We start from the raw sequence: 13,002 nt of genomic DNA on the forward strand, positions 1-13,002 counted from the left end.
AGTAGGAAACAACTGAGAGGACATTGAACTTGTGTTCCTTCCTAAAACGTAACTGGTTTATTGTTTTCTGATGTTAAACCTTGCATTGTGTTGAAGGCTAGAAAGAGATTTTTAATGACCGATCAATAGAACCTGGCAGTAGTATGTAGGTGTCTGCATATAAAGCTATTTATTGCATGGCAGTAGATTTTTAAAAAAAAAATGTATACCATCTGTCAGCAACTCTTTCTTTCGTTTCAGCTGAGTTGACCCATGTGGTTGGGGGAAGTGCACTTGTGTCTGTAAATGCTAAGCAGTCCCCGCCACTGGTGCCAAAGAAGAATGTGCCTCCGAACTCTGTCTCTGAGCCACCTGCTGGCCCGAAAGCACCAGTCAACCCACGTGAAAGGACCAGTCGGCTGGTATCTGTGGAGCCAGCTCAAATCCAACTGCCTCCATCCCCTCCGCTACCCACTCACATCCCACCTAATCCTCCACGTCACCCTGCTCCTCGGTACCAGCCTCCCATACCGCTTATCTTGGAGCCTCAGGTTGCTGTAGAGCCTCCTGAGGAGAGTCTGCCAGTGCGTGAGCTTACAGGACGGGCTGGGTCAGATAATGGAGAATCTCAGGCACCCTCTCGGCTTTCGCAGATACCACTCCACATTCGGATTCAGCAGGCCCTCACTAGCCCACAACCAGTGACCCCAGAGGGAACGCACCGGGCCCACTCACTATTGTTTGAGCCCCAGGACAGCGTGAGCGAGGACAGCTCCACTGGAGGACGGATCCACTCCCTGCCGGTGACCATTGAGCTGCTCAAAGTGTGAGTACTGCAGTATCTACTCCTTTAACTTGCCGACCCCGTAATCCTAGCGCATCTCACTCCCTGCCATTCCTCACTACTTCATCCCTCTATGCTGACACTTTGGCTCTCCCCCATCACCAGTTACTTTCTCTTAGTCTATATTCTGTTTGTCTTGCTCTTGTTGCTTGGTCACTCCTCAACCTGACCTTTTTTCCTTCTTAGTCCCGTTTTCTTTTTCTTGATCTTTTGTTCTCGCCTGTCAACATTTTTTCTGTGCTGCTCTTCTTCGAACTTACCTTTTCAGTAGCTCCACTTCTCTTTCTTTGACTTCATGTTCTTTGTCTGACTCCTGTTCATTTCTAGTGCATTGTTTTTTCTCTGTTCTCTTTTAGTTCTTCTTAACCACTCACTTGTTTATCTATTTTTTCCTCGTTCCCTCTTACCATCTCATTATTTCATTCTCACTTTCCCTTGCTTTGTATCACATTTCTCACTTTTCACTCTCCAATGCCCTGATCACCTTTTCTGTTTACATTTGTTTGGTGTATATGCACTTCACCTGCTCCTTCTGTGCTTACTGTGTGATTTCTTCAGGCCTGATGATGAAGATTATGAAGAGGAAGAGGAAGATTTGTCTAGTGAATCAGAGCCGAGTTCAGGGCCCCATGTTCACATGGGAAACAACTTGTCTGTCACAATCATTCCCAACTCCTTGCCTTCAGCTGTGCAGGAAGAAGAAGAAGAGGAGGCAAGTGATTCGGACTCTGAAGGCCCCATCCTATACCGGGACGACGAGGAAGAAGAAGATGATGATGATGAAGATGACAGCCGCAACAGTAAGATCTGTTTTTATCTTGACCCTGTCTTGCCCCTCCCACTGATGTACTTAAAAATACTAGGACAAATGTTCTTGATTTCTGATGGATACCTCTTACTTCAGATTCTGCACCTTTGGAATATCAGGCGCCAGATTTGATACTGAGAATTCTTCCAACATTGCTTGCATGTGTTTGTAGAATTCTCCACACTACACTGGAAGTGAATATAAGCACTACCACTGTGCACTGATTTTAGTTCCTTTCCTTCTGTGACCTTTGATGCAGATCCAGAGCTCCTCTTCCAACTTTGTCTTCCGAACACTCCAAAGGGGGCAAACAAAACTTTTTCATATTGTGCCAGAGAGTGATGTCTCCACCAAAAACAACACTTCGAGTTGGAATCCGATATCTGTCACAGGCCCACACTAGGTATGTCTATGGTGCTTGGGTTCTCGCCACAACCCTTAAGGCATGCAACAATGATGTCCTAGTGCTCCCTGAGGTGATTAGGGATCAGTAAGCTAAACTCTTATGTTACTACTCATAAGAGGTCACAATTGAAGCAGAGGTCTTGTTCCCATTCCAGGCTTTGTCCCAGTTATGAGACACTCTTGAAAAATCTACTTTCCCATTCAGTCTTTCAATAAGTAAAAGTCCTGGCATAAGAAGGCCAAGACAACACTTTTCCACTATTTGAAATCTAGCAAGAAGATGCAAGAGCTTTGTGATAAACAATACACCACATCGATGTCTCCTGAATCTGAACCAATCCCAGAATTTGTCCCAGTGCACCTTGTTTCCTTGGCTGTCGTCAATCCCACAGCAAATGGCAGCCTTGAATAAGGCCAGTCAGCAGTTTTTGATCTGATTCCCGCTCCCTCTGGCAAATCTCCAGGCCCATCAAAGCCGTTGGGGTCTTCATTTGGACTTCTGACAGGGGGCTGCCCCGATGAAATCTGCCCTTTAGGATCCGCTTCCAAGCCTGTACTGACAGTCAGTCGAGCTGTGGCTTGGTGACAGACCGGCTCTTGGTCAGCCGGACTATCTGACAGAGCATCCTACACTGGAGAGTCCAATTGTTAAAATTTCGACAAGTATGGTCAATCTGAATTTCTTTCTGACAAATCCTCCAAATAGGGAATCCGAGACTTTTTGCTTTCGGAAAGAAGATGTTTTCTTTGGGAAACATCCTGAACAACTAGATTGCCTGAACAACGAATTTTAAGGTAAGTTTTTCTTTTTTTTATGGTTTATTAGTTGTTTATAATATATATATATATATATCTCAAAGAATTGCAATTTTCAACCAGCACTCCAAACAGCTACGATGTTGACTTGCACTTGCAACGCGTTTCAACCATAACGGTCTTCCTCATTGGCCTAAGTCATTACAGAGGCCCCCCCCCACCCCAAGAAACATATGACATTAACCATCATAGATATAGAAAAAATCCTAAATGAATCCTATAAGTAAATTTAAATGACCCCAAATGTGTGTATATATAAACTAACACATTTTAAACACACACAAAAAAGAATTCCATTTTTAAATTGGGACATTTACATCCAAAAAGGAAAAAATTATTATTGTTAAAAAGTGATAAATTATTACTTCCTAATCTCAAAGCAACATGCTCAGTAGTATTGCTGTTCCACCATACAAATAATCCACATCATAATGGAATATGATTCCAGGAGTACTGGCCAGTGCTGAAAAACAAGTCAGATTAACAGATCCCAAATAGCTCAATCATAATTTACACTATTGTCCATACAATGTCAAATTTACCCAATGTGCACAAAAAGTTCCTCAGCCTGGTTTAAACCCCACGGATGATTACTGTTTAGTCAGATTATGAACTCCGATTCCATCCTTCTGAGCCTCCGCTCCCTATCACCCCCCCTCAATGTTGTGGCACCCTGTCAATTCCAAAAAATGACACTACCTCAATTTTACCTCCTTGTACCAAATTACAATGGCGGGCCACCGGATATGTTGTATCATTATTTTTTATGGCGTGCCAATGTTCCAAAATCCGTTTTTTTTCATTAGAAAAATCGTCCTGCCCACACAACGTAATCCACATGGACAGATGATGACATAAATGGCAAAGTCTGAATTACAATTTAGGAATTTTTTGGTTCTTACTTCCTTTCCTGTCGGTAGGAGATATTCTTTACAGTTAACACTATTTCTGCAGGCCTTACACTTGGCACATTTATAAAAAACATTTTGTTTGCCTAAGAAGGTCTCCCTGCTTTCTAGTTGATAACTGCGTACTAACAAATCCTGTAAAAAACTACGCTTTCTATATGTAATTTTTGGCTGGGAACTGACCTTCTGACCAATTACCCTGTCTGCCTTTATCAAATGCTAATATTGGGTTACAATTTTCCTCACTTCAGGAGAGTAGGCATTAAAGGTAGTTATTAATCTCAGAGTATTTTCATTATCTTTGTTCTTTTTCTTCGGAATTAATAGATCATCCCTTTGGACCTCCTCCACTTTTTTACAGGCGTTTTTAATTACTCTAATCGGATATCCCCTCGATCTAAATCTCCTGATCATATTTGCTTGTTTATTTCGAAAACTCTGAGATGTACTACAGTTTCTTTTTGCCCTGAGTAATTCCCCATATGGTATACTCCTCTTAAGCTTAGGCGGGTGATGGCTACGGGCATGCAAGATACTATTTCCTGCCGTACTCTTCCTAAAAAGTTTAGTCTGTGGGGTATCTCCTTCAACTGTAACCTCAGCATCCAAAATTCAATAGCTTGTGTACGTATCCTATGTGTAAATTTGAGATTCAAATCATTAATGGGTAACCAGTCCAAAAAAATCATATAGTAATGTCTCTGGGCCATCCCAAATTGTAAAGATGTCATCAATATATCTTGTCCAAAAAACAATATGTTTACACCATTTCTCATTCGCATCTGACATGCTGTCTCCCACCAACCCATATAAAGACAGGCATAACTCGTAGCAAGTGAACTCCATCGCAGTCCCAGTAATTTGTCGAAACCATTGATCCTCAAATAGGAAAAAAATATTCTCCAAGCAAAACCTTAGCACTTTTAAGAGCAATTCAGAATGTTCATATAACCTAATGGGTTTATCCCTAAAAAAAAAAAAAAATGCTTACATGCCCGAATTCCTAGGTCATGTGGGATGCGTGTGTACAATCATACTACATCTATGGTCACCATAATGTAATGGGGTTTCCGCGGAATATCTTGTATCTTGGTAATAAAATCCATAGTGTGTCTACAGTAAGAAGCCAGGCTAAATACATATGGACATAAGAAATAGTCTAAATATATTGAGGTGTTCTCCAAAAGGCTACCTTTCGCTGACACTATTGGTCTGCCCGGAGGGTCCTGACTGTCCTTGTGAATCTTTGGCAACATATAGAAGCAAGGTGCTGTAGGTTTCCTGACTGTCAAGATTTTTAGTTCATCCGTAAGGAGACCGTAGTTGTGGCTTTCAACAAATAAGTCATGAAACATTGTATTAGATGTTCGATATGCTGTCACTGTCGAACTCTCATAGAACTTAGAGAACAACTGTCTCCTTGCTTCTCTTTGATATTCCTGCAAATCCCATAAAACAACATTCCCACCTTTATCTGCTGGTTTGATCACAAAGGAAGTTGCTTTAGTTAATGAAAATAGCGCTTATCGTTGGCCTGGTGTTAGATTACTTGCAAACATGTCCTTAATGTTATTACATAATCTAACAAGATCAAAAACCACTGCGTAATGGAAAGCATCAATGTTATCATGCGGGGTCGTGGGATTACACCTAGATTTAGGCTTAAAACTACTGTCACTCACGTCTCCAATATCCAATCCCAATTCCTGCAATAGATCTGTCAGTGTCCCATAATCTTTCCCCTACTTCCAATTCCCTTAGGGTGGCTATACCATCAATATCACCTATGGTCAATTCTGCAGGCCTGTCCATAACATCTGTATCCCCTTTTGAGTCTTGTGGGAAACATTTGTCTTTCTGTTGAGTGAAAATCTTCAACAGTTTAAATTTCCTGACAAATTGAAAAATTTCAATACGGGTCTTAGTATAGTCAAAATTAGCTACAGGGCAGAAGGGCAAACCCAATTCCCAAACTGTCCGTTCATCATGGGACAATGTGTGGGAGGAAATGTTCACTATAGTGAGTTTATTTTCACCCGTTATTTTTTTCCTGCCCTGTCGCAAATTTCTCCCAACTTGCTTCTCGGTGTCTTGTTGCTGTTCCACCTCTCCTGATCTTTTTATTTCTCTGCCTTCTCCCCTTCCTTTTGGGGGCTTCCTTTGTGGTTGTTGATTTAATTGTAAAAAAACTGTACTCTTCCATTGTTGTACATGGTTGCCCTGAGGTAGTACCGGGGCCAGGTTGTTCATCAAGATCAGAGGCATTTTCCACGCTTGACTCAGAAGATGAATTCTCCTGTTGTCTTAAAGCCTCATTTTGTCGAAAATCCTTTCTTGCCTGGTCGAACTTCCTGCCAAAGATGAGGATGCATCTAGTGGCATAATCGGTCTTCTCTTAAGAATTTTCTTCTTTTTCAACTTAATTTCTTCTTCATACTTGGTGAGTCGTCCCTCCATCTCCTTGTAGAAATTCTTGACTTCATCTTGTGCCACGTTCTTTTCTAGCGCTGTCCTGAGGTTCCCAATCTCCTCGCTGATCTGTCAATTCCATCGCCGCATACTTGGATAAAAGCTCCAGCATGTTCTTACAGGTAGCCATCATTAATACGGACCATTCCTCCAAAGGTTTGGGTGCGGATTTGCATACGATGGGGTTATAAAAATTCTGAGGCCACTTGGTACTCTACAAACCTCAATATAATTGTTTAAGGAGATTATCTCCCAGCTTCTGTTAGTCTCTTTCTTGCACAATTTTACTAATTGCCACAATTGTTGTTTTAAAGACAACACCCTGCAATTCTGCTTCTCCTGTAACATTGGTAGAATGTATTAAATTTGTGGAATTTTCATCAAACAAGTCCTGTGCCACCTGCATTCTGGAGCGGATTGCCTCATTCATCATAGAAGTAGTGCTGGAGGATTTCTACTAAGGTATTGTTGTACTAAACCCGGTTTCTTTTACTGGACGACTAGCTCACTGTCACACCATCATACGTCAAACACCCTGGAAGCAACAGATTTTCAAATCCAGCAAGATTTCTATAAGTCATTTAACTGTACAGTGTTGCCAAAGTCAAAAAGTATACCTACCCAAAAGACAAACTGCATTTATAGATTTAAGGGCTAGACTTACTAAAGAAAACGAATGTGATGGAACAACTAGGTCCTAAACAACTACTTGCCTAAACCACTACTACTAAGCAACTAAAAAGTCTCTACAACGAACTACTGAACAACTACTGTCTAAACAATGATTTTGACTGAATAACGATTACCTGAACAACGAATTTTAAGGTAAGTTTTTCTTTTTTATAGTTTATTAGTTGTTTAGAGTATATATGTGTGTGTGTGTGTGTGTGTGTGTGTGTGTGTGTGTATGTATATATATATATATATGTGTGTGTGTATATATTTGTGTATGTGTGTATATATATATGTGTTCGATGGCATGTGTAGCTGCAGATACACATGCTGTGCACTGTTCCTGCCATCTAGTGTTGGGCTCGGAGTGTTACAAGTTGTTTTTCTTCGAATAAGTCTTCAAGTCACGGGACCGAGTGACTCCTCCTTTCGGCTCCATTGCACATGGGCATCAACTCCATCTTAGATTGTTTTCTTTCCGTCACCAGGTTCGGACATGTTCCTCTTCGCTCCGTGTATTCGATTCGGAAAAAGACTAAATTCACCGAAAATCGTCGGTATTGTTTTTGATCACGAAACATATTGCATCGACACTGGCAAAACACAGCTTTGGTTGCCCTTCGGGGCTTCCGCGCCCAGTCAGGGCCTAGTCGGCCCGACCGCAGAGAACGTAGAACCTAATGGACCGGACCCCGTTCCGTTTCTGCCCACAGTGCCACACCAAGTATCCGTACACAGTCCAACACTGAGTCTGTAATCTGTGTTTGTCACCGGACCACCATGAGGATACTTGCGAGGCCTGCAGGTCCTTTTGAACGAAGAAGACCTTGAGGGATCGAAGGGCGAGGCGACTGCAAATGGCGTCAGAGTTCCGAGCACCTCGATGTTGAGGAAGAGGAGATGGCTATCTACATCCAAGGTTCCGATTCAGACAACTCCGAAGCAGACCAACCACCTACAGCAGGCCAGCACGTGAGTACGCCTGCCCCGACCCAAGTCCAGAGTCAGTCCAAAACGAAAATAAAGGCCTTGGGGACGCCACTGCCGGAAGGCTATGGCTCGACCCATAAGAAATCAAGCAGTGACCAAGCAACACCTTCGGCACCGAAAAAGGGCAAATCTGCGCCGAAGTCTTTGAACTCCAGCCGAGAACCCGTGACAGAGAAAACTCAACATCGACTTGTCGAAGCCTCGAAACAGTCTTTCGGAGCCGAGGCTTACTGTCAGCATGGGAATTTCGATGCCGAAAAAACCGGCTTCGGAGCCGAAAAAAGCCTCGTACACTGAGGAACATGGAATCTCAAAACAATTAAAAGAGAGGCACAGATTTGAGGAGGAACTTCACCAAATGGAGGAGTTTGATGAAACACAGGCAAGGATACGGATCCATAAGGATACTGGGAAGATCCAAACTGCACCTCCTCTCAAATTCAAAAGGAAACTGGCTTTCCAAGGACGTTCAGACACTGAGCAGCCAAAGGCTAAAGTGCCTAGACAAAAATCTCAGTCACACCAGTTTTCCCCAGAACATTCTCCACTGCATTCCGCTCAAAGAACAATTTCACCTCTTGCCACGCCCACTGCAGTCACCCACACACACTGTGCAGTCGCAACAGGATACGGACCCCTGGGACCTCTATGATGACCCTGTGTCGGACAATAGCCCGGAGTGCTATCCTTCGAAACCCTCTCCACCCTAGGATAGCACCTCATACACTCAAGTATTTGCTAACTCTGCTGCATTCCACAAAGTGAGCATGCACACAGAGCCGTTGGAGGGCGACTTTCTCTTTAATACCTTGTCCTCAAAGCATGCTTCCTACCAAAGTCTGCCTATGCTCCCAGGCATGCTTAAACATGCCCAACAATTTTTTCAGGAGCCCGTGAAAGGAAGAGCCATTACACCAAGAGTGGAAAAGAAATACAAGCCACTACCGTCAGACCCAGTGTTCATCACACAGCAGCTGCCCCCGAACTCGGTAGTGGTTGGAGCTGCGAGAAAGAGAGCCAACTCTGTCATCTGGAGATGCACCACCTCCAGATAAGGAGAGCAAGAAGTTCGACACAGCAGGAAAGAGGGTAGCGTCACAAGCTGCCAATCAGTGGTGCATAGCAAACTCTCAGGCCCTCCTTGCAAGATATGACCGAGCTCATTGGGACGAGATGAGCGATATCATCCAACATCTCCCCAAGGAATACCAGAAAAGAGCTCAACGAATGTGGTAGAGGAGGGACAAGCAATATTGAACAATCAAATACGATCTGCATTAGATTCCGCTGACACTGCTGCGAGAACAGTAAACACTGCAGTGACAATTAGACGCCATGCTTGGCTAAGATCCTCCGGTTTCAAACCTGAGATTCAACAGGCTGTCCTCAACATGCCATTCAATCAACAACAACTATTTGGCACACAAGTGGACACAGCCATCGAAAAAATTAAAAAGGACAATGATACGGCCAAAGCAATGGGAGCGCTCTACTCGTCCCAGTACATAGGGACATTCAGAAAACCGCAATATAGGGGAGGTTTTAGACCACAGTCAACAGAAGCATCCACCTCTCAAACAAAACCCTCCTACCAATCACAATATCAGAGAGGGGGTGTAAGGAAATGCCCCTTGGCATGGTTCCTCCCTGACTTTTTGCCTTTGCTGATGCCAAGTTATGATTTGAAAGTGTGCCGAGGCATGCTAACCAGGCCCCAGCACCAGTGTTCTTTCCCTAACCTGTACCTTTGTTTCCACAATTGGCACACCCTGGCATTCAGGTAAGTCCCTTCTAACTGGTACCCCTGGTACCAAGGGCCCTGATGCCAGGGAAGGCCTCTAAGGGCTGCAGCATGTCTTATGTCTTGCCAGCTTGTGTGTGCTGGTGGGGAGAAAATGACTAAGTCGACGTGGCACTCCCCTCAGGGTGCCATGCCAACCTCACACTGCCTATAGGTATAGATAAGTCACCCCTCTAGCAGGCCTTACAACCCTAAGGCAGGGTGCACTATACCATAGGTGAGGGCATAAGTGCATGAGCACTATGCCTCTACAGTGTCTAAGCAAAACCTTAGACATTGTAAGTGCAGGGTAGCCATAAGAGTATATGGTCTGGGAGTCTGTCATACACGAACTCCACAGCACCATAATGGCTACACTGAAAACTGGGAAGTTTGGTATCAAACTTCTCAGCACAATAAATGCACACTGATGCCAGTGTACATTTTATTGCGAAATACACCCCAGAGGGCATCTTAGAGATGCCCCCTGAAACCATACCCGACTACCAGTGTCGGCTGACTAGTTTTAGCAGCCTGCCACACACCAGACATGTTGCTGGCCACATGGGGAGAGTGCCTTTGTCACTCTGTGGCTAGTAACAAAGCCTGTACTGGGTGGAGGTGCTTCTTACCTCCCCCTGCAGGAACTGTAACACCTGGCAGTGAGCCTCAAAGGCTCACCCCCTTTGTTACAGCACCCCAGGGCACTCCAGCTAGTGGAGTTGCCCGCCCCCTCAGGCCACGGCCCCACTTTCGGCGGAAAGGCAGGAGGAGATAATGAGAAAAACAAGGAGTCGTCACTGGCCAGTCAGGACAGCCCCTAAGGTGTCCTGAGCTGAGGTGACTCTGACTTTTGGAAATCCTCCATCTTGCAGATGGAGGATTCCCCCAATAGGATTAGGGATGTGCCCCCCTCCCCTCAGGGAGGAGGCACAAAGAGGGTGTAGCCACCCTCAGGGCTAGTAGCCATTGGCTACTAACCCCCCAGACCTAAACACACCCTAAATCGAGTATTTAGGGGCCCCCAGAACCTAGGTAACTAGATTCCTGCAACCTAAGATGAAGAAGGACTGCTGTGCTGAAAAACCTGCAGAGAAGACGGAGACACCAACTGCTTTGGCCCCAGCTCTACCGGCCTGTCTCCCCACTTCAAATGAACTGCTCCAGCGACGCGTTCCACAGGGTCCAGCAACCTCTGAAGCCTCAGAGGACTACCCTGCATCTAAAAGGACCACGAACTCCTGAGGACAGCGGCTCTGCTCCAAGGAAGAAGCCTCTTTGCAACAAAGAAACAACTTTTAAAGACAACACATTTCCCGCCGGAAGCGTGAGACTTTGCACTCTGCACCTGACGCCCCCGGCTCGACTTGTGGAGAACCAACACTACAGGGAGGACTGCCCGGCGACTGCGAGCCCGTGAGTAGCCAGAGTTGACCCCCCTGAGCCCCAACAGCGACGCCTGCAGAGGGAATCCAGAGGCTCCCCCTGACCGCGACTGCCTGCTTCAAAGATCCAACGCCTGGTAAGGACACTGCGCCCGCAGCCCCCAGGACCAGAATGATCCGACCTCCAGTGCAGGAGCGACCCCCAGGTGGCCCTCTCCCTTGCCCAGGTGGTGGCTACCCCGAGTAGCCCCACCCTTGCCTACCTGCATCGCTGAAGAGACCCCTGGGTCTCCCATTGCAACCTATTGCAAACCCGATGCCTGTTTGCACTCTGCACCCGGCCGCCCCTGTGCCGCTGGGGGTGTATTTTTTGTGCTGACTTGTGTCCCCCCCGGTGCCTAACAAAACCCCCCTGGTCTGCCCTCCGAAGTCGCAGGTACTTACCTGCTGGCAGACTGGAACCGGGGCACCCCCCTTCTCCATTGAAGCCTATGCGTTTTGGGCTCCACTTTGACCTCTGCACCTGACCGGCCCTGAGCTGCTGGTGTGGTAACTTTGAGGTTGCCCTGAACCCCCCACGGTGGGCTACCTTGGACCCAACTTTGAACCCTGTAAGTGCTTTACTTACCTGAAAAACTAACAAATACTTACCTCCCCCAGGAACTGTTGAACTTTGCTCTGTCTAGTTTTAAAATAGCTTATTGCCATTTTTGCCAAAACCGTACATGCTATTTTGTTGATTAAAAGTTCCTAAGATACCCGAGTGAAATACCTTTCATTTAAAGAATTGTGTGTAAATCTTGAACCTGTGGTTCTTAAAATAAACTAAGAAAATATACTTTTTATACAAAAATCTATTGGCCTGGAATTGTCTTTGAGTGTGTTCCTCATTTATTGCCGGTGTGTATGTACAACAAATGCTTAACAAAAACAACAAGTGATGGACGGAATGCTGAACATTGTCAAACACTCACCCCCAGTCATGGATCTGGGTTTAATCCATCGTTCTTTTGCTCACCATGCCACCCCAGTTTGGACCCAGCCATATGCAAATCAGTCTTGACCCTGTTCCTCATGGGAACAGTCCAGACCGAACTGCCAAGCCAGGTCCTCACTGGACCGGAAACAAGCATCCTGGGACCGGCAACAAATGCTTAACACTACCCTCTGATAAGCCTACTGCTCGACCACACTACCACAAAATAGAGCATTAGAATGATCTCTTTTTACCAACTATCTTACCTCTAATGGGAACCCTTGGACTCTGTGCATATTATTTCTTACTTTGAAATAGTACATACAGAGCCAACTTCCTACACCTCGGTACCGAAAAAAGCAGCCTCGGAGCCGAAAAGAAGCTCTTTTACAGAAGAGCAAGGACTTTCCAGCCAACTCAAGGAAAGACATTGATTTGAGCAAGAATTAGGTATTGAAGAACCTGAACATACACAACAGAGGTTACACATTCAAAAAGAGACTGGCAAGATACAAACTTTACCTCCACTCAAATTAAAAAGGAAACTTGCATTGCAGGAGACGGAAATGCAACCTAAGGCAAAAGTGGTTAGAGACAAATCTCCACAACCGATGTTCTCACCACAATCATCCCCACCTCACTCACAACAATTGTCACCAGTGGGAACGCCTATAATGCAGTCACCCACACATGCTGGGATGACACAGGACGATGCTGATGCATGGGACTTATATGATCCACCAGTATTGGATAACAGTCCAGAATGTTATGCAACAAAGTCGTCACCCCCAGAAGACAGTACTGCATATACGCAGGTACTATCCAGGGCAGCTACGTTCCACAACGTAGCAATGCACACAAAGGCAGTGGAGGATGACTTCCTTTATAACACTCTGGCATCCACCCACGCTTCCTATCAGAGTCTGCCGATTCTCCCAGGCATGCTCAAGCATGCGCAACAGGTATTCCA

General features: G+C 45.2%; 1 protein-coding gene across 8 annotated transcripts in view; it reads left to right on the forward strand.

The window, feature by feature from the left end:
- Positions 1-13,002, forward strand: part of PHACTR4 (phosphatase and actin regulator 4) — a 370,026-nt gene that overhangs the window by 274,228 nt on the left and 82,796 nt on the right. For all 8 annotated transcript variants that reach the window (XM_069224100.1, XM_069224106.1, XM_069224104.1 and 5 more), the window contains 2 exons: positions 241-805; positions 1,382-1,623. In XM_069224100.1, coding sequence (XP_069080201.1) covers positions 241-805; positions 1,382-1,623 — 807 coding nt within the window. The remainder of the gene's footprint in view (positions 1-240; positions 806-1,381; positions 1,624-13,002) is intronic.

Source organism: Pleurodeles waltl, chromosome 3_1, assembly GCF_031143425.1.
Source record: "Pleurodeles waltl isolate 20211129_DDA chromosome 3_1, aPleWal1.hap1.20221129, whole genome shotgun sequence".
NCBI lineage: Eukaryota > Metazoa > Chordata > Amphibia > Caudata > Salamandridae > Pleurodeles > Pleurodeles waltl.